Genomic DNA, 21363 nt, shown 5'->3' on the forward strand with positions numbered 1-21363 from the left:
TAAACCTTTATTGAGACTAACTCAAATGCAAAAGCAAATACAATTTTTATTCACACATACTAAACACAATACCTGTACAAAATTATTAGGCAATACCTAGCAGCACAACCACTTCTATGGGAAGCATGCAAACTCATCTCAAATAACATTTATTACTCACCTTACTCCCCAATAACTCTTTTATCCCCAATAACTTTTCTGTGCCTGTATAAATTCACTTCCATTCAGTAGAAACTTTCTACATTTGTCCATCCGTATAATAGATGTTTTCGGTTCAAACGGCTGGCACTATTACTAATATTATACACCCTCTATTTTGCAGCTTTTTTGCAGGAATTTTCAAATTATAATTGCATTAAAATAAAGCCTTTACATAGCCATATAGAAAAATAACACAGAACAAACAATCTCCAGCGGGCCTGTCCAGAAGAAACCGACTCAAAGGGCTCTGGTACCAGCTGGAACCTCGATCCCTGCCCACTCTGCACCCGGCGCCCAAGGTCCGAGTGACTAACCTGTGCCCTGAAGTCTCCCCAGCGATCCTGAACTTGTGCCCAACGTTGGCTGTCTTCTCCTGATCAGCTCCGGTAAGAAGACTGTGACGTCGAAGGGCACCCCTGCACCCAAAATTCATGGGCCTTGGTTAGCTGGACAGGTGGTACCCCTATGACCCCCTACATCTCTACTTACCTCTGCTGTCGTTGGCATCCCTCCTTCAACCTCCGGTACCACACCTGCAGCCTGTTTGTCGAAAGAAGAATCTTCATTGAAAAGCATTGGTCGCCCGATGCTGAAATTGCACCCTGCACCTGTCCACCCCTGTACTGCTGGTGGTGTGTTTGGTGCTGTTTTGTGTCCCCCCGCCTCGTGCTAGTCCTAACCCCCAACTCTAAGCCCCTGCAACTGATTTACCTACCAGCAAGCAGTTGGCTCCAGGCACCCTGAGCCCCTAATGAAAAGCATTGGGTCGAACTCCGACTTTGACCTCTGCACCCGGCCGACCCTTTGCCGCTGTTGGTGTAGTTTTGCTACTCACCTGACCCTTGCTGACCTTTGGTCCCAAAGAATGGAATTGTAAGTGTGCTACTTAAACCTGTTTAACCATAATATTATTTTCCCTATAGGATATCATTAAAGTGTTCTGAAAAGTTTTAAGTGTCTGTTTTGCAAAGTGAAAAGTATTTTTAATTAAAAAAGTACCTACCTCATTGCAAAAATATTGGTCTTAAAATAAAATACAAACAAAGTATATTTTCTAAAATTGGCCTTGTCGAGTTGTGTGTCGATTATTGGTCAATGTAGTGAAATAAACATCTCCCTCTCCTGTGTTAGGAATAGTGTGGGCAAGCTGCCTTCAGCCTAACTGAGCACTTTGGGTTTTAGTTTGATCCCTGTACACTTTTGGGGATCCCCTGGACTCTGTGCACAGTATAACCACCTAGTGGCAATACCATATACAAAGCCAGCTCCCTACAGAATGGGTAATGCCCCCCTCCTGATGGGGAAAGTAAAAAGGTAGGCGCGGCAAAGAAGTGTCTATTCCCAGTCATCTACACATTGTTGTGTTGCCAGTTCTGTTCGCTTACTTTCGTGGTACGACGAAGCAACTCTTCCATTTCGTCCTAGTTTGCTCTATCATCTTTCTGACCAGTACAAGAAAAGGGGGAAACGAGCTTGTGGCAGAGGGCAAGATTATATCGAACACCAATATTCGGTGTACCCTAAACACTGCAGACACCACAGCCCATCGGATTAACTTGAGTGTCCCCCTTCGCTTACCCGCTTGGCTGCAAGTTTCCGCCTTTAAGCCAGAGGAGCAGCAGTAACTGTTCAACCTGCCTTTCAATGGGGAGCACCTGTTCCGACCGCAAGTTGACCAGATGCTTGAGAAGATAAGAAGGGACACAGAGGCAAAGGCCATGGAGGCACTACAGACATCCAACACCCATGGCTCCTTTCACTGCAAACAGTACCTTGGATGGGCTAAAACCACCGCCGAATCGTCCAGTTCCTTCTCCCTTTAACAGCAGCTGACACCTTTTTGTGGCAAGCACACGAGAGGGTACAAAAACAACAATAATAAAAACAAGCATGGCCAGAGGTGCTGCAGCTAAAAGGACTGCTCCTGTAAAACACTTTACAAGTGGTCACAGGTCGTTATGAGGATCTAGTGGTGTTCTGGTATCATAATCCTCCCTCTCTGCAATAGTGGAATGCCACAAACCTGTTTCAAGACTGGCCTTTTCTATACCCAGTGCTACAGATGACTGTCCCAACGCACGCCTCTCCCTAGTTTGTGGGTACACCTACAGGAGTTAACCGTTCAAGAGATGTGGGCACCAACAGGGTCTTCATATCAACCACCTGGAGTTGTTAGCAATCCAGCTAGCCCTCAAAGTTTTCCTCCCTCGCATCCAATACATTGTTCACTCAGACAACACAACTGTTGTGTTCTAAATACTGAAACGGTCTGTCACCCACTCTGCAGTTGCCCGCACTAGACCAGGGCATTTGGCGGTGGACGTTCCATCAGAGTTCATCTACTGATAGAGTATATATTGCGAGTGGACAGTGATTTTGCATTCCTCTTCAGCAGGATGCAGAAACAAGTCCACGGGTAGGAACTGCACCCTCAAGTCCTACTCCCATACTTCTGATGTTGGGATTTCCACACACAGACTCCTTCGCCACTGGCCAAAAATGCAAAATAGACCAGACTTCGCCTCTGGGTTCCCACAGTCCTTTGGCAAACCACTATCGATGAACTGGCCCATGATATTTGCTTATGCTTTTCCGTCTCTCCGACTTCCATTTGTGTCTCAAATGCTTCAGCATTTATCCTTCCCTTTCATCCTAGTAGCAACCTCCTGAGCCAGACAGCCCTGGTTCACTACTTTAGTGCTCCAGGAGAAGCTACTCAACTGGGCAGATCTTCTCTCACAAAATCAAGGCACACTCAGACACCCTAACCCCAAACAACTCAATCTTGTGATTTGACTCCTGAAGTCCCAGAATTTGGGTACCTCAGTCTACCCCCACAGTGTATGACTATCCTTAGAGGCGCGCAGGCTTACCACCAGAGCCTGCTATGCAGTCAAGTAGACACTGTTTGTGCATTACTGTCTTCTAAACAAATTTACCCTCTCAAAGCAGCAGTTCAAGACTTTGTTATCTGCTTTACTTGCAGAAGTTGGGCATTGCTTATATTTCTATGAAACAACACTTAGCTGCTTACCTTCAGAACAGAGAGCACGCTTCACTTTACATGGTACCTGTTATCAAGGCCTTCATAGAGGGGCTCACAGAGGTATTACATCACAGTTGCCACCTGCTTCCATGTGGAACCTAAACATTGTTCTTCAAGGCTTATGTGCCCACTTTTAGAACATCTCCACTATTGTCCTTTACAGTTTATTTCCTGGAAGATGGCATCACTTCCCTCAGGCGTGTAAGTGAGCTTCAGGCTCTTTCCCTAGAGGAACCTTTTTCCAAATTCACAACAATAGGGAAGTCCTTAGGACAACCCAAAATTCCTTCCTAGGTTAGTCTCAAATTTTCACCTTAATCAAACAATTAATCTCCCAGTTTTCTTCCCATGTCACAGAACAGCTCTTGACGGTAAACAGTGTTTACAACGCAACTTTTACCACGCACTACCTTTACCACGCAACTTTTACAACGCAATTCGTTACAACGAATTGCACTGGGGGGTGCTGTAGGATAGGTAATAGTTTAATTTACTATCCAACACCTTCCCTACTATCCACGGGGACTGGAGTTGGAATAGTAAATTAAACTATTCACTATCCAGCGCCCCCCAACGCAAGTCGTTGTAACGACTTGCATTGTAAAACCTGTGTTGTAAAGGCATGCGTAGAAAAAGCATGCGTTGTAACGACATACATCCCTCTTGACACATTACATGTGAAAAGAGCCTATATGTATTACATTGATGGGACAAAACCCGTCCGTAAGACGTAGCAGCTCCTCCTCCTTTTCAAAACCAAACTACAGGTGTGCTCTCTCTGAAGCTGGTATTGCACGCTGTTTGGTCTAATAAATACCGACCTGTTATGCCACAGCTAAAACACCCTTGCCTATCCCTCCAAAAAAAGGCGCTTCTATTGCTTTCCTGGGTAATGTCTTAATGGCCTACATCAGTAGAGCAGCTATGTGGTCTACTCCACACAATATTACCAAACATTACTGTGTAGATGTCTTAGCTCGCCAACAAGCTAATGTTGCCAAGCTGTCCTATATACACTTTTCTAATCTGAACATCCTCTGGCTAGCCACCAGTTTAGGGAGGACTGCTTTACAGTGTATGCCACTGCTACACATACCACAACTAAAAATGTTACTTACCCTTTGTAGGAAACTGGCTTTATATATGGTATACCACTAGGTGGTTATACCTTGGACAGAGTCCAGAGATTCTTCCAGAAGTTTACAGGGCTCAATGCAAACCCAAGTTGCTTAATTAGTGGTAGTGTGGGCGAATAGCCTTGGGCCTAGCACAGAGGAGTGTAAGACATTTATTGCAATCATATGACCAATAACTGACACACGACTCATAAAGAAGATCCACAACAATTTTATAAATAAGCTTGGTTTGTGTTTTATTTTAGGACCAATATCTTCACAATAAGGTAAGTACGTTTTTAAATAAAAATTATTTTCACTTTCAAAAGTAGACACGTAGGGCAATTCCGGAACAGTTCAATGTTTTTCTCTGGAAGAACACAATTTTGCAGTCATACAGGTAGGTACGCAACTTACAGTTCCAGTCTTCAGGACCAAAAGTCAGCAAGGGGCAGGTTAGTACCAAAACTGCACCACCAGCGGCACAGGAGTGGCCAGGTGCAGAGGTCAAAATCTGAGTTCTGTTTGGTGCGTTCCAATGGAGACTGGGGGTGCTCGAAGCCACACTGCTTGTAGGTAGGTAACTCAGTTGCAGGGGCCAAGCTTTGGAATTTAGATCAATCACAGGGGCAGCAGTGTGAGGGTGCTAGTTCAGCGTCGGGCGCTCAATGCTCTTTAATAGAGACTTTCCTTTCAATAATCAGGCTGCAGGCATCAAACTGGAGGCTGAAGAAGGAAAACCAGCGACAGCAGAAGTAATTAGAGATGTAGGGGGTCGTAGGGGCACCCTGCGCTCATCACACCAAGGCCTAGGGGATCCCGGTGCAGGGGTGCCTTAATACGTCGTATTCATCTTGCCGGGCGCGGTTACGGGGAGCCTTTGGATTTCGGCTACAAGCATTGTTGTGGAGTCCTGGAGAGGTCAGCCAATGTTGGACTTGAAGTCAGGATCAGGTGCAGAGTAAACCGGTCTTGCGGACCTTGGAGGGCACCGGAATCCTTTGTGTTGGTTTCTTGGGGACAGAACCGCTGTCTTAGGAGTTCTGGTCTTTGAGGCAGTCTTCCTTGAGTTTCTTTAAGTCGTTGGCTGCAGGATAGGAGCTGTCTTCTCGCAGGGTCTTTAAATCTGGAGACAGGCTGGTAGGGCTGGGTACAAGTCGTCTTCACTTCGCTGCACGGCATTGTCTTAGTCATTCTTCTTAGGTCAAAGGTAACAAGTTTCCAGGTCTGGGCGAGCCACCTAAATACTAAATTTAGGGCCATTTTAGGGGAGTAGTGGGTAGGTCTAATGGGCACCTTAACCTAGAGCGTCTACACCCTCAATTATGCAATCTTCCTGTGGGAAGGGAGCATTGTCCAAGCCCTGATTGGAGGGGTCTCCCTATCTTCAGTTGACAGATGTCGGATCACCTTCTAACCTTCCTAGGTTTTCCTGCCCAAAGTGGGGGTGTAAACCGGGGGCTGCATCTGCTGCTGGCAGCAGAGGCTAGGGGTCACATTACAAAAGCAGCAGGCCTTTGGAACTTCCCACTCGAGCACTGTGCCCATCCTGGGGGAGGAGGTGTGACAGCTCCGCCCAGGATGTGCATTGTTTCTGGTCCCAGAGAGCAGATCCTCTCCACCCAGGGATCCAAAAACATGTCTGTGTGTGGCAGGCTGCCTAAAGCCAGTCAGTGCCTACGTCCGGTTTGGTAGGTTTTTAGAGGGCACCTCTGAGGTGCCTGTGGTATCTTCCGGTTGTAGGCACCCTTGTCCCTTTTGCTGCACCCCTCCCCTAATGTGTATTGTGGTTATGTCCCCTGCGCGACCTTAGAACGCTGCCATGCCAAAAGTTCTAAGTCGATCTCCCTGCGAGGAGATGACGAGGCACCAGCGGTGTGTGAGCTGTGGCTGAGGTCCTTATCTGATGGTATCTGAATAAACTCCAGACTTCAAGTAAACTTGACGGCTTCTTGTGATGTTTCGATGTGAGGATGTTAACTTCTGAATGTCACATGGCGACGATGGATGGGCACAGAAGCTTTGATGTGGAATGAGAAGTGACCTCAACTTGTGAAAATTCAACTAAGCAGAACTGTGCGTTCGACCGTGCTGTGAGTAATTACCTTGAACCACTCGTGGATTTCACTAAGACAGAAACTAGCTCATCATTAAATCTTCAACACGTCTGATTTCTGACAGAAGTCTTGTGGTACTGCTAATATTAGGGACTGTTTTACACTCTCCGACCTCTTGGCAAACAAATTAGGTAGTGTACACGAGGGAAAAGTTGAAAAATTATTTTTTTGTGAGAAAATTAGCAAGGAAAGTTGGGCAGACACGTCAATTTTGAAGACAAACTGATGCAGAAGCGTCACTCATTGGTGAATTTGGCAGAGAGAGAGAATTTTTGAGGAGCTGAGCAATGTTTGTCCGTGTGGCAGTCCGTGTAGCAGTATAAGTTGTAGGTGGTTGTGTTGGAGGACGCTGTCCCTGTGGAACTGTCACAACTGCAGCCTACACATGCCTGGTGTTAAAAGTCAGGAGAAGAGAGCGAGTTCAACCCCTTGAAGGGTAGTGAAGAATTCTATCTTCAAATATTTGTGGCGAGTTCCCAGGAGTACATTAGCTGGAGGAACGATTGTGTCACCCAACTGAGAATCAGGTGCAGGGACACTCCACTAACAAGTGCCTTCGGTTATGTGGTAGGGCTGGTCACGCTGACTGGCACAGCTCTTCACGAACAAATCACAAAGGGGCACTTGTAAGGAGCAGCCACTGTTTGGATACACTGACTGACACTGCAGGTGTGTGCTCTGATGTTGTGGGGTAGCACCAACTTGGAGCTTGTGAGGTGAACCTTCATCTGCCGGTCGCGCTGACTGGCACAGCACCTAATAACTATCTGTCAGAAGGGACACTGCTAGGAGCTGCTGTGTCCTATCACACTCTGGTGCAACATAACAGAATCGGTTTTAGATGTAGGAGACCGGTCTCCTCATTGTGTACACTATAAGAGGGGATTGTTTTGGTTTACAACTGTACATTTTGCTTTCTTTTTTCATGATGATCAGGCACTAGGGAAAATGGGCAGCTCTCTTTGACAATGTGCACAAGATGTCCACAAATATGTATGCAGAGTAAACATCGTGAACCCAAGTTATCTTGTACTGCAGGTTGTGCATACGTTTCGTTTCGAAAATCTTTATTTCGGCATTTCTGCCATAAAAGATGCAATAAAATGATACAAAAACAATCATGCTTCCCATCCCACCCACACCCATAAAACACATAATTCATACATATCCAAGAGACAATAAAATCAAGCTGATAATAAAATGCCAATGTGTACAAAACAGTCTATCTAAGATTTAAGCAAAACAGATATTAACAATATGATAAATACAGTGCAGTGATTATCATAATAATGGCACAGGGACAGGCAACTAATTATAGTATCCTGGCAATAAGGCATAGTCTCTTATGCCAGGCTGCCTCTAAAAACTTTGCCATTGCAAACACAGTTACATTGGTCAGATCAGTCTTAAGGATTCGAAAAGCATCAGAGCATCTGCGGAACCCTAGATTCTTGCATAGGGGGGCTACCCAGAATCTTCTAGCAGCAGAATATGCAGGACAAAAGAAGACTAGATGGAGTTCGTCTTCCAACCTGCAATTGCAGCTCGGGCAACTCTCCGGGTTCGATGGTTTCCATTTGCTCGTAAATGCTCTTAGCGGCAAAGTGCTATATCGCCATTGAAGAAACAGCTTCCGAGCCAGATTTGGGAAAATATCATCCAAGACTGGCTCAAACTTATAAGAATCCTTGACCACAAGAAATTTATCCACCAATGAGTCTGGGCGTGTATCCTGGATGTGAGATGCCAGGTTGCATGCATAGAACGTATCCACAAGATGTTTACGGGACATGCCCTGGCAAGCGACTAAAGGATCATTCCACAGCGGCAGAAGGCCCAACCGGTCAAATTCAGATTTAATATATTTAAACCATGGGATATTTACTACGTGTGGCGATGCAAGAATTCCCTGCAATTCCTGCCTGTAGTTTGCTAACTCGGGGGTTGTCCATAGTCTTCTCCAGAAGGTTAAAGGTTTCACACCCACCACTTGGTCCAGGGGTTTTAAACCCAGATCCAATCTAAGCGGCAGGAGTGGAGTACTAGGGGGTAGTTTTAGTAACTGCCTAAGAAATTTATTTTCTAGGGTGACTAGATCTTTTTTACAAGCATACCCCCAGAGTTCACTACCATGGAGGATAGCTCCTCTAGCCTGGAGTCTATAAATCTCCAGGGGAGGTGCTATCGGCCTGATGGTTGATAAGTTGGAATTTACCAGCCTAATAATACCCCCCGATAGTTGAGCCAATCTAAGGTGTGACTTAGCCTGATGATCACCCCAATCGAATTTGTCATTAATAGTCACACCCAAATACTCAAAGGTATAGACTCTTTCTAGTTGGTTTGCGCCTATGAGCGGATTAGGACGTGTCTTTTTTGGCGGATTAAAAATCATATACTTAGTTTTTGAGGCATTTATTTCAAGTCCATGTTCTTGACAAAATGCCTCAAACCCTGCCAAAACTCGCTGGATCCCCATAGGGGATTTTGAGAGCAGTAGGGTGTCATCCGCGAACATAATCGCGGGCACCCTAGTGCCACCCAACCGCGGTGCATCGGTGTTGTCAATGGCATTTAAAAAATTGATTACCCCGTTGACAAAGAGGCAGAACAGAGTCGGCGCCAAAACACAGCCCTGCCTTACCCCTCTGCCAACGGGGAAACTATTTGAGAGGCGGCCCATTCTCCCGCACCTTACCTGTGCAAAATTTGCAGTGTGTAAGCGAATAATAATATCTAGAAGAGGTTGGGGGACCCCAAGTTTAGCTAATACCACCCACAGTTTACACCGCGGGACAAGATCGAATGCCGCCCTGAGGTCTACAAAAACGGTGTATAAGGTGCCCCCCTCCAGCCTCACAGTCTTCCAAAATATAAGGGCCAACCTAAAGAGCTGGTCCGTAGTTGAGACCTTTCTCCTGAATCCCGCCTGGAATGTGCTCAACACTGAGTGGTCAATCATCCAGTCCTGGAGGCGGTCAAGGATGAGTCTCGCGAAAAGCTTCTGCGAGACGTCAATCAAACTAATTGGCCTGTAGTTGGCTGGGAGCAGAGGAGAGCCCTTCTTGAAGATTGGGACAATCTCTGCTCCCAGCCAAGTACTAGGGACCGCCATTCCTGCAAGAATTGCATTAAAAATGATTAGCAAATAAGGGGCCCAAATCATGGGTTGATGTTTAAATAAGTCACCAGGAATTTTATCTAGTCCCGGTGCTTTCCCTGGTGGCTGTTTTGCTATTACAGCAATTACCTCACCCAAGGAGAACTGCAAAGGGTCAACTGCTACCACATTTAGGGGGCAAACGTTTGTGGTATCCAGCAGGGAATGTTCCAGTGGTGCACACACGTGCTGCTTCGGTGGACCCAACGCAGCCTCTGCATAGAGGCAGCGAAAATGGTCCTCCCAGACCACGGCGGCAATATTCGCCTCAACTGCCTGAGTCGGCTCAGATGAGCCTGTTTTCACCGTTTGCCAGAATTTCCGGGTGTCTTTTACCTTGAGAGTAGAGAGCATATTCTCCCAATTTGTATGGTCCCAAGTCACCTTCGCATTGTGGATGGCTTGCTTTAAATCAGCCCTCCTTGACCTGATTATCCCAGGATCCCTCGAATTCTTCAATGCCTCAATCAGTTTACTCTTTGCCTCCCTGCAGGCTGGACTGTACCATGAATGCCTTAGTGCCCTTTGGGGCCCTTTCCCCACCAGTGGGTTGAGCAGATCCGCAAGGGTTCCCACCAGATCTTTGTGGAGATTACCCAGCTTCCCGAAGATGTCTTCGGAGTGTGAGTAGTTTGTAATGGTCTCCATGGATTCTAGTGTGGGGAGTATCCTCTCGTAGAGCTCCGAGATATGGGCGGGATTGTCTAGGAGTTTAGTCCATCGGACTCTACGCCTATCATTTGTTAAAATTAGGTTCTCCTTTGGTGTCGTTTGCTCTGACTGTTCCGTCCTAAGTTCGAGCGGGAGAGCCAGAGAGAGAATCAAGGCATTATGGTCACTCTCACCTCTAGATACCACGTCAAAGGTCAAGACCCTGCTCCAATCAAAGGTCCGGACCAAGACGTAATCCAGGTGTGACTCGTGACCAACCCTATTGAATGTGGGTTTGGAAGGAATGTCCTTGCCACATCTACCATTACAGGCCCTGAAGGAATTACTAAGGGTAAATGCCAAAATTTGTGTCGCTAGGGGCGACCATGATTTGGCTGGGGGACCCACCAATTGTGGAATTCCCCACTGATCATCCTCTTCCCCAAGAGCTCCCTCCATTGTAAGAGTAAGTGGCTCAAACTGACAGTTGAAGTCACCCCCTACCACGATCATAGCACACTTTGGGATATGTGGGAGGAATGCTGAAAGTTCCTCAAAGGTGGGAGATGGTTTTGTGGGTCCTACCGGTCTAGAATAGACATTAATCAATGCAAGTTTTGTATGATTAGGCCATTCCAGTAGTACACACTGGACATCCACTGAGTTAGTATTGAGAACTCTAGCCTTGCAGCCCAAGTGCGATGCCACCCAAATGCAGAGCCCCCCAGAGGGTCGTCCTCTCCCTTCCCATTTAGCTGGAATGGTAAAGCTTGCATATCCCAAACGCCATTTATCCTCCCGAGCCCATGTCTCCTGGAACATGCAGACCTCTTGGGTGTCAATAAATGACACCCAATCAGGGGTATCTAGTTTGTTTTGCAGTCCCGCTACGTTCCAGGAGAGGATAGCTAGGCTAGGGGTACACCCGCCTAGAACCAGGGCATGATCCAGAGGGGGAGGCATAGTAATGGGAGTCAAAGCGTGGGATGATTGATTATTACATACAGTTTGTTAAAATTGTGGGAGCACAGCACCATCTAGTGGACTAGTCTTTAATTATACCTCACTGTATTGAATCTGTACTGTGACTAACTCAAAATTTTAGGTTTTGACTCCGTTGTATTTCGCTCCTAGGGGTGGTGTGACACTGGGACAATAAGTTTGGGTTTAGGAACTGTACTACGTTCATGCAAAATGTAACTCCACCCCCATTTTTTGGGGGCACACCAGGGGAGCCTCCTCTAAAATGGAACAAGTGGAAAACGGTGTTCCAGAACTATGCTGTGGTATGTGAGCCAAATCTAGGTTTGGAAAGGAAGGTGGTGTTACTCCTACACTATTTAGGAGCTGAAGGTCAAGAGATTTTAGAACACCTACTTGATTTGAATGCAAATGATGCCAGAGGTCTGATTGAATATGAAATATGTTTGTAAAAGTTAGACATACACTTCTTGCTTAAGATTAGCACCATCATGGAACTTACAATTTTGGGAGAAGGGGGCAGAAAGAAGGAGAAACAGTGGAAGAATTTGTGTTAGAGTTAAGAAAGTTGGTCGCAAGCTGCAAGTTTGGGGGGGCTTGTAAGGAGAGAATAAGAGATCAGTTCCTTTTGACGTGCAAGATAGAAAGAATACGTGAAGAGCTCAGGTTGAAAGATGATCCGCCTTTGGGGGAGGTATTAATCATTGCCAAACAGGTGGAACACGTGATGAAGTGTGTCAGTGAAATTAAGCAAGATTGTGAGGAAAAGGCTAAGGTTAACGAAGTTAAGAGTGAGAATGAAAGTGTGCTTGTGGTTAAAGGTGCAAAAGGTGATCAGAAGGAAACCAAGGGAGGTTGGAGTCAAAAAGGGAATTGCTAGAGGTGTGGAAGAGCAGGCCATTGGGCTAACAGCAGGGAATGCCCAGCGCTCAAAGTAACCTGCAACAAGTGCAGAAGGAGAGGTCATTTTAGAACCTGCTGCAAGAGCAATGTTAACTACAGGAGAAACAGTTAAGAGAAGACTCTACACGAGTCTGTGAGGAAATTATACTGCATGTTGAGAGTGGGGCTGTGTGTAACCCGAAAGACTACATAACAATTGAAGAGACAGAAATTGAAGCCATGTTTTACTCATGCTCAAAACTTACAATTGTTTCATCAGAAGCTTTTGAGAAAGTGTCTATAAGCAAGACGAAACTCCAAATAATGGATGTCAGTCCGGGTGGAGACGGGGGTCAACCCATACGCATGAAAGGTTTCTTTTGGGGCACTGTTTGCTGTAAGGACAGAATTGCTGTAACCAAGGTTTATGTATCTAGTAAAGGGGACAACATACTGGGATGGCAAGCGCAAAAATACCTTAGCATCTATCTCAATCCTAACAAGGACCCGCAAATTCTGGTACAAGAGGTGGACAATTTAGGTGTAAGGATTGAAGATGAGTTCAAAGGAGTGTTCTCAGATAAGATAGGCTGTCTTAAGAACTATGTGCACAGGATCAGGCTAAGAGAGTGCAAAACCAGTAACAGCCAAGGTCAGAAACCTGCAGATTTCCATGCAAGAACCCGTGGGAGAAGAATTGGAGAAACTGTTGTTTGGGAGTAATTGAGCCGGTGGATGCCACGGAGTGGCTTGCACCTATTGTGACAGCGAGGAAAGGGGATGGGGCAGTGCGCCTATGCATAGACTTGAGGGCTCTTAACAAGGAGGTAATAGTGGACAAGTTTCCCCTCCCTAATATATCCCAAATGATGAGCAGACTAGCTGGTGCTAAGGTCTTTTCCACCCTAGACCTCACGTCAGCTTATCAGGTTAGGTTGCATCCAGAGTCCTAAGATCTCACAGCCTTTGTTATACCCATGGGGCCTACAGGTTTAAGCGACTACCTTTTGGACTTGTCTCGGTTGCAGCTGTTTTCCAAAGGATCATGAACAATCTTCTTAAAGGAATTCCTGGAGTTCTATGCTACCAGGATGATGTTCTGATCTTTGGAGAAGATTACACTCAACATGAACGCAGGCTCAGACAAGTTCTAGAGAGATTCTTAGAGCAAGGCCTAACTGTTAAGAAGGAGAAATGTATGCTTGGGTGCTCAGAGATAGAGTTTCTGGGACATTAGGTAACCAGAGAAGGAATACTTCCCAAAACAGAGTTCCAGAACACCATCCTCAACTTAACTCCTCCCAGTAGCAAAGAGGAAATCAAATCATTCATTGGCATTATAGAGTTTTCTAGCAGGTTTGTCCAGAACTTTGCCAGGCGTACCTACCAGATTCGCAATCTCCTAAGAAAGGGGGTAAAATTTGACTGGAGTGAGGCATGCCAAAAAGAATTTGACGACACCAAGAAGGCACAGGCCGAGGCACCCAATCTCAGAGCTTTTGTTCCTGGTAGGAGGACCTCCTGACTACGGACGCCGGCACTAAAGGGTTGGGTGCGGTCCTTACTCAGGAAGGTTAAAAGGGCGAAGAGACTATAGCGTTCGCATCCAGATCCCTACGTCGGACAGAGTACAACTACTCGGTTATCGAGAAAGAGGCACTTGCGGTGCATTGGGCCACCAACAAATTTAGAAATTTTATATGGGGAACAAAGTTCGACATAAGGACTGACCACAAGCCCCTTGTAGAAGTCTTTATCAAGAAGGGTTTAGACGTCATCTCGAGCAGAATAAAAAGGTGGGTAGTGAGCTTACAAGAATACACCTTTGGGGTAGAGTACATACCAGGGGTGAAGAATTTAGCCGCTGACTGTCTCTCGCGGCTGGTAAGGGAAACCCCAGGAGGGATCGAGGAGGAGAACAGGCCAAGTGAAGAGGACAATGTGATGGAGAGCGAGAACGTATGTGCCATCACTCAAGGGGCGGTGAATGAAGAACTCTGGAAGGTGTAATTGGAGGGTGATGTGCTTCTTCAAAAAGTATGCGCAAAGACCAAGGGAGGTTGGTCTGACTGCGACAAGAAGAAGGAGTCTCTCCGACCATTCTGGATGGTCACAGATGAGCTATCTGTTGAGGACAATTGTCTTTTCCGTGGTACCAAGTTGGTTCCGCCACGGAATTTGAGAGAAGTACTGGTTAATTTGGCCCATGAGGGTCACCTGGGCATCACTAAAACTAAGCAGAGGTTAAGTCTAGACTACTGGTGGCCGAATATGGATATAGAGGTAGAGAGGAAGATAAGGGAGTGTGTACCCTGCTCGGCCACTGACAAGGTACTTAAACAATACACACCTCCTATGCACTGCAGGACTCTGGCGAAAGGCCTGTGGGCTAATGTAGCCTTAGACATTGTGGGGCCGTTATCAGGAGAGAACCGTACCCCGTACATCCTGGTACTTATGAACTCATACACTAAGTGGCCTGAGCTGAAGTTCGTGTCTGAAATAACCACCAAGTCGGTCATTGAGTTTCTCCTGGAAGTGTTCCTCCGAGAGGCGTTGCCCAGTAGTATCCTCACGGATAATGGGGTGCAACTCTGCTCTAGAGAAATGAAGGAATTCCTAGAGTACAATGGGATCAAACACAGGTTGGGCGCTCTCTACCACCCAGAGAACAACGGGATGGTTGAGAGGTTCAACAAGACCATCAAAGAATGAATACAGCTAGCCAGAGCTAGTGGGTTGTGTTGGAGGCAGGAGGTGATCAAACGCCTAGAAGCTTACAGATTAACTCCTCAGCAAACCACAAGCATGACACCATTTGAGCTGTTAAGAGCTAGGAAACTCAATTCCAGGTTGGTACCGAAGTGGATGAAATGGTACAAGGGGTGGACAACCCTCATCTGAGAAACACCTTGGAGAGACAGAGAACGGTGGGCCATGGTGGATAGGAAGAGAAGATTCGATAGGGCCCATGTGGTGAAAGAGATCCATTACAAGGTAGGGGACCTTGTGAAAATCAGAGCCCTCAGAGGGAAGGCGAGCTGGTCGGAATTTACAGAGCCCACAAGGATTGTCAAACTATTCAAAAATGCTATCCAAACTCTGGACGGGCGTATCTGGAACCTGAGCAGAGTGGCAAGGTGTGACATTCCCACTGGACATGGGGACATGCTGGGCAGTGAGGAGTCGGTCAAGGCTGATTCTGCTAGGTTGGGTGAGTCATCAAGTGATGGGATGATCGACACTCACTGCAGGCTGAGCAGTAGGGTCATCTGTCGTCCCAAATATTTGGATCAGTATGTAGATAAGTAGTCCTGAGGTTTTTCTTGCCTTGTTGTTGTTTTAACTTGCAAAATGTAAGGAGGGGATGTGTAGTATCTTCCGGGTGTAGGGACCCTTGTCCCTTTTGCTGCACCCCTCCCCTAGTGTGCATTGGGGTTTTGTCCCCTGCGCGACCTTAGAACACTGCCACGCCGAAGGTTCTAAGTCGATCTCCCTGCGAGGAGATGACGAGGCACCGGCAGTGTGTGAGCTGTGGCTGAGGTCCTTATCTGATATCCTTGTGCTGTGAACAAGAGGTCAACTGACTGACCCTTGGGATCTCTTAGATTTGGCTGGGCCCTGGATAGTCCTTCTACTCGAACAGGACACAGCAGGCACAGTCCCTCTTTTTTGCTAACCGCCAGGTTCAGCAGGTGCAGTCCACGCCGGTACAGCCTCTCTTTGCCGGTTCCACGGTGCAGCAGTGCAGTTTTCCCTTGGTCCTTCTTCCAGTCCAGTTGAGATCTGAATGCCAATGTTGCCATATTTATGTACAGAAAATGCCCTCAGGGTGTGATGCGGTTGGTAGCCAATGGGCTTCCAGATCACCTTAATCTTGATGACCACTTCTTGGGAAGTGTGGCATCTGGCTATCCCATGATGCACTATTCGGCCCACTCCTAAGATGGGAGAACCCCTCTCTATGTCCAGAGCTCCCTAGCCCAACCCAGAGGTGTGGCTACTAAGGGGGCTTACATGTTCCTGGAAAATCCGTTTGACAACTGGCTTCCTCTTCCTTGTCCCTAGTGCCGGCCTGTATACCTAAACAATTCAGCAGTCTCTCTCCCAAGTGTTCCTCCTTTGCCCTTAAAAGGCACCCGTGTGGTTTCCTCCCCGATAGAGGTAATACCTTCTCCAGTGGCAGGTCTCTATTGTTATCTGTCCTGGGAGTCGTTGGCACGTCTCAGCAGGAAGGCAGAACGTTGTCTGATGGACAGCTCCTGAGTACAACAGTAAATGGGCACTGGAAACCTTTGGCAAATAAAATGGCAACTTCTGAAGTTGCACTTTGGCCACTAGTGACATTAAATTCGATGTAACCATTAAATCGGATTTAATGCACCAATTCTTTTGATAACTTACAATGCCAACTTTAGTAATCCCGTTCAGAAGTTATCAAGGCTGAGGTGTCAGCCTAGAACTCTGTACTTGCCAATGGGGCTACTAGCCCTTTCACAGTAAAAACAGCATAGGGTTTTACTGCTGGAACAAGTAAAAGTACATGTTCCACTTTTTAACATGCAGCACCCTGCCTTAGGGTTTGTTAGGCCTATCTTACGGGTGACGTACATATATTAAAAATTTAGGTTTGGGATTTGCCATTACATTAAATGGCAAAGTCAACTAAGCAGTTTAAATCGGTCTTTTCAGTCTACAGTGGCAGACTGGGAGCCATGTTTCACTTTACCCCACTCAGAGTGGCACAACAAGTGCTGCAGTCCCTAAGGAAGACACTAACTTACAGGCCCACGGTACCCCTGTTACCATATTCTAGGGACATTAAAGTAAGTTATTCTATGCCAATTAGTTCTTGTATACACCATTTTAAGGTTCAGAGCATATACAAGAACTCCTGTTTAGTAGGTTTATGGGCATTTCAGAGTCATTACACCAGTACCTTGTCAAAATGGGGGCAAAATTGGGGGTAAGCCAGCAAAAACACTGTATTATCTTAACAAGCAGGTATAGACCAGATACAGAGCGCTGTGTCTGGAAGCTCAAACATTTTAGAAAAGGCTAGTATCCAGATTACGAGAGTGTCCTACTCTTTTAAATGGAAGAGATTCTACATCTGATGTACTCGGAATCATTTTGATACTATCACCTGACAAGAAGCAGCGCATCCATATCTTCTTTATTTGGGCATAGCAATCTGCAGTTTTCCTTTATTAAAGACCACATTGCAGCTACCACAGCCTGCAAAAAAATCCTTCACTAATTTCCTTTTTTAAAGTTCCTGTAGTTAACGATTTCCTTTGTCAATAAGATGGCCCCCCTCCCCCCCCCAACAAAATCTAGAGACCTTCACCTCAATTCTGCGGGAGTTGCACATTTTCCTTTCACACCTCAGGGGCACTTCTTTTAAGCCTATAAATAAGGCTGTTGTAAAAGTCTTAGTCGGTATAGACTCTGTACGCATGGTTAACGAAATTCAGAATCTTTGTTCTGACAAACCTTACACCGCTTGTCACAGTAATGGGGTAGTGATGGAAAATCAACCTCAAATCCTCCCTAAAGTGATATTGGACTTTCATGTCAATCAAGTTATTACTTTACCTAACTGTTTTCAGAATCCCTCTTCTCCATCGGAGTGGTCCCTCCACTCTCTTGTGAGATGGGTGTTAAAGCTTTATCTGGACAAAACTAAAGACTTTAGAGTGTCTAAACAAGTGTAAACTATGGGCAATTGTGGGCAGTGTTTGCCACAACCAACCAATCCTTCTCTAAATGGATAGTCTCTTGTATACTCCTGTGCTATCAGAAAGCTAAAATAAACCTTACCTTCAGGGATTTGTTTCTCGCACATCAAATGAAATCCTGGAATCAAATTAAACATTCTAATCCCATCCTCCCATCTTGCTCAATATTTTCCTTTTTTAATTTAGGAATTTTCTAAGCGGTCTACAAGTCTCCCTTGATCCCCATGTAAATCTGATTAGCCTTAATTATTATGTGAAGGAGAGTCGAGGGATCGGTAACTGGTATAAAGTTCTCCTTAGTCAACTTCAGGCTAAAGTTGTACCGCAAGCTTTACAAAAGATTCTAAACTCTACGGGGTGTCGGATAAATATCCAAAAATTTAGATTATATAATACCTGGTCGCATAAAGCCATATAGGGGGTGCCAATTTCAAAAGGACTTTTCTCTAAATGGCAACAATAGTATACTCCATTTCGACTCTCCAAAATGTACTCCTCTATCTAGGTTGCATGTTTTAGATGCAACCACCCCATGGGGGATTGGTTCCATATTTGTTTTTTTGCCCAGCTCTAAACAAATTTTGAAACCAAATATATCAGTGGTTTGGAAACAAGTTTGATAATTAATCTGATGCCTGAACTAAGCACTGTTATTTTTGGTTTAACTGATATACCAGGTTTATCCACTACTCAGCAACAGTTTTTCATTGCATCACTTGTTCCCAGATCTCTGATTTTGCAAAGATGGAGAGAGGCCAACTCTCCAACAATTTCACAGTGGTTACTTAAGATGTCCTGAATTGAGGTGAAGGATAAGCTATATTCCCGAAGAGTAGGAGCCTTGAGGAAGTTTTATAAAATATGGGGTGGGAATTAGGGTTCTATTTGCTTACATCTTCGAAATATAGATTTTGAATTATGTTAATTAACAAGCATTTATTGTGTATTTCAATGATATTGCTATTCAGATTGTTTATTTATTGATCTCTCTTTGTACTAACTGCAAAATAAATACATTTATATAAAAATACATTTTAAAAAACCTTACCTGAAAAGCCAAAATGTCATTCAACCAGAAAGTGGCTGCATTACTGAGAAATATTCCAGTCTCTAAGATCTGCAAGGCAGCAACCTGGAAATCTATTCTTACCTTTTCAAGACACTATTGTCTTGATTCAGACTCTAGCTCTGGAGCAGATGCCCAAGTAGGGCGAGCCTGTTTGAGACATTTCTTTGCTTAGGTTTTTTTAATACCCTTTCTCTATTCTCTTGAGGCTGAGAGGATGATCAAGCCATTCTATTCATTGCTTATGATTTAAAATGGAGATCCCTTGAAGGGGAAGGTATGGTTTCTTATCTGTAATACCAGATCTGTTTCAGGGGAATATCCAGTGAAATCATAAGCAACCTTCCCTCTTCCCCAATAAAAGAGGAAATTCATTTATACCTGCCTATTACTTAACGTGTCTTAAATAACTGAGGTAACTGCCACCTACAGGGGATGGTGGGATACTGGAAGTCAGAGTGCCCTCAAAGGCTCTGTGCTCTATTGTGTTTCTTACGATGCTGCAGTCTTTATTGGTAAATTCCTTATCTTTCCCTATGATTAACTTGAAAAGAAAATGAAAAGGTTTTGTGAAAGATGTTTCGAAATGTCCCTTTTCTTTCATTTAGTGACCTTTTGAAGATTTGATGTATTTTCTTGCATTTTTAAAGTAAATGGCAATATATCCTGCTGTAGGCTGCTGAATTATAATCTGGTGTCACATGTACTTTATGGTTTTTCCAAAGTAAGATGAAAATACTACACAAAAAGTAACTTCGGAAAAGTGCCCTTATGTGGGCTGAACTATGCAGTGCTTATGATTTAATTGCTTATGATTTCATTAGAGATTTCCCCTGAAGGACAACTAGGATTATAGGCAAGAAACCATTCCTTATTCTTCGTCAAACAATGAAGTGTAGATCCTAACAGTAAATGAAGTATCTTAATGAAATGTAATCCAATCCCATAACACATGTATTTACAAAGATGTGCTTCCCTGTCAAATTAAAACTTGAATAGAATGTCTCTAAAGTGAAGGTTATATTCTAGTCCAAGTGCTGAAGAGACTTGACCAAAGAATCTTCTGCCTTCCTACTAAATAAAATTGCTACTCCTGTTTGTCTTCAATTTAATTTCTCCTTTTGATTTTCTATTCTTCAGGTTATTGTATCACGAGGAGGGCGCTTTTTGGAAGCTCCAGTTTCTGGCAATCAGCAACTCTCCAATGATGGCATGCTGGTGATTTTGGCTGCTGGGGACCGGGGTGTATACGAAGACTGCAGCAGCTGTTTTCAAGCTATGGGCAAGGCCTCCTTTTTTCTAGGTAACATAGTCCTGTCCTTGTCATTTTAATGTTTGGGATCAGGCGGCCATTGAGAACCTTCTGATTACCCTTAGTTAGAATATTCTCTTTTATAGTTTGAAATGAGGAAAGATAGGTAAATTATCTGCATGGGCCCTTGACTAATGTTGGACTACTGGGAAGTGCTCCTCTGCATGCCCATGAAGTAGAAACAACCCTAAGTTATGGTGTCTCAGATTTCAAACAGAATAGCTGTAGACCTCAATAAATTTAGCATATATATATATATATATATATATATATATATATATATATATATATATATATATATATATATACACACACACCCACACACTGCATAAGATGTGCTGATTAGCTTGGGATCAATAAGTACTAACCTGAATAAGAGCTTTGACTCATTTGTGTTTTTGAAAGGCCTAAATATGTTGGTAAGAGTATGCTTAAACCATTGACTTCAGCTAAGATTTTGACAAGTTTTTAAAATTTTACCACGGCCACCCAAAAATAAAGAGAAATATCCTCAGGAATACCTAAAGGTACTTGTAACCACTGGAACTCACTTCCTGTCTAGCATATTTAATTGCCATAACTGGTTGAAGGGGCACCAATGAATTTGCCACAATAAGATGTGGGTTATTTGTATTTTTTCAGTATTTTGGAACGTTTAGAGTGACCATTCAGACCACAAGACTGGATCCCACAACTAAACACATGGTTACCATATTTGTTTGTGATAAAGGCTGTGGCAAACTCAGTGGGCAAGGTGTGCTGTTTCTTACCTTGCCTGAATGTGTAAACCTTTTTTTCTATTTTGTGCAGGTGATGTTGGCAATGCCGCTAAGATGATGCTAATTCTTAGCATGGTGCAGGGGAGTTTCATGGCCACAATTGCAGAGGGGCTTACACTGGCCCAAGTAACTGGGCAGTCCCAGCAGACCCTCCTCGACATCCTCAATCAAGGACAACTTGCCAGTATTTTCCTGGATCAAAAATGCCAAAGTAAATGCCACTTTCTCTCTTTATGTTTAGATTTACTGCTAGAAAAAAAATTGGAGTTTGGTCTTTGTACAGGGCGAGTGCAGAAGATGCCCTACTTATTG

The 21363-nt window shown here is 44.8% G+C and overlaps 1 protein-coding gene across 1 annotated transcript in view; it reads left to right on the forward strand.

Annotated features, from left to right (window-relative positions):
- Nucleotides 1-21363, forward strand: part of GLYR1 (glyoxylate reductase 1 homolog) — a 529972-nt gene that overhangs the window by 459212 nt on the left and 49397 nt on the right. The window contains exons 13-14 of the mRNA XM_078662916.1: nt 20101-20263; nt 21083-21262. Of these exons, the coding sequence (XP_078519042.1) occupies nt 20101-20263; nt 21083-21262 (343 nt within the window). The remainder of the gene's footprint in view (nt 1-20100; nt 20264-21082; nt 21263-21363) is intronic.

This window comes from Lissotriton helveticus, chromosome 10, assembly GCF_964261635.1.
Source record: "Lissotriton helveticus chromosome 10, aLisHel1.1, whole genome shotgun sequence".
In the NCBI taxonomy this organism is placed as follows: Eukaryota; Metazoa; Chordata; class Amphibia; order Caudata; family Salamandridae; genus Lissotriton; species Lissotriton helveticus.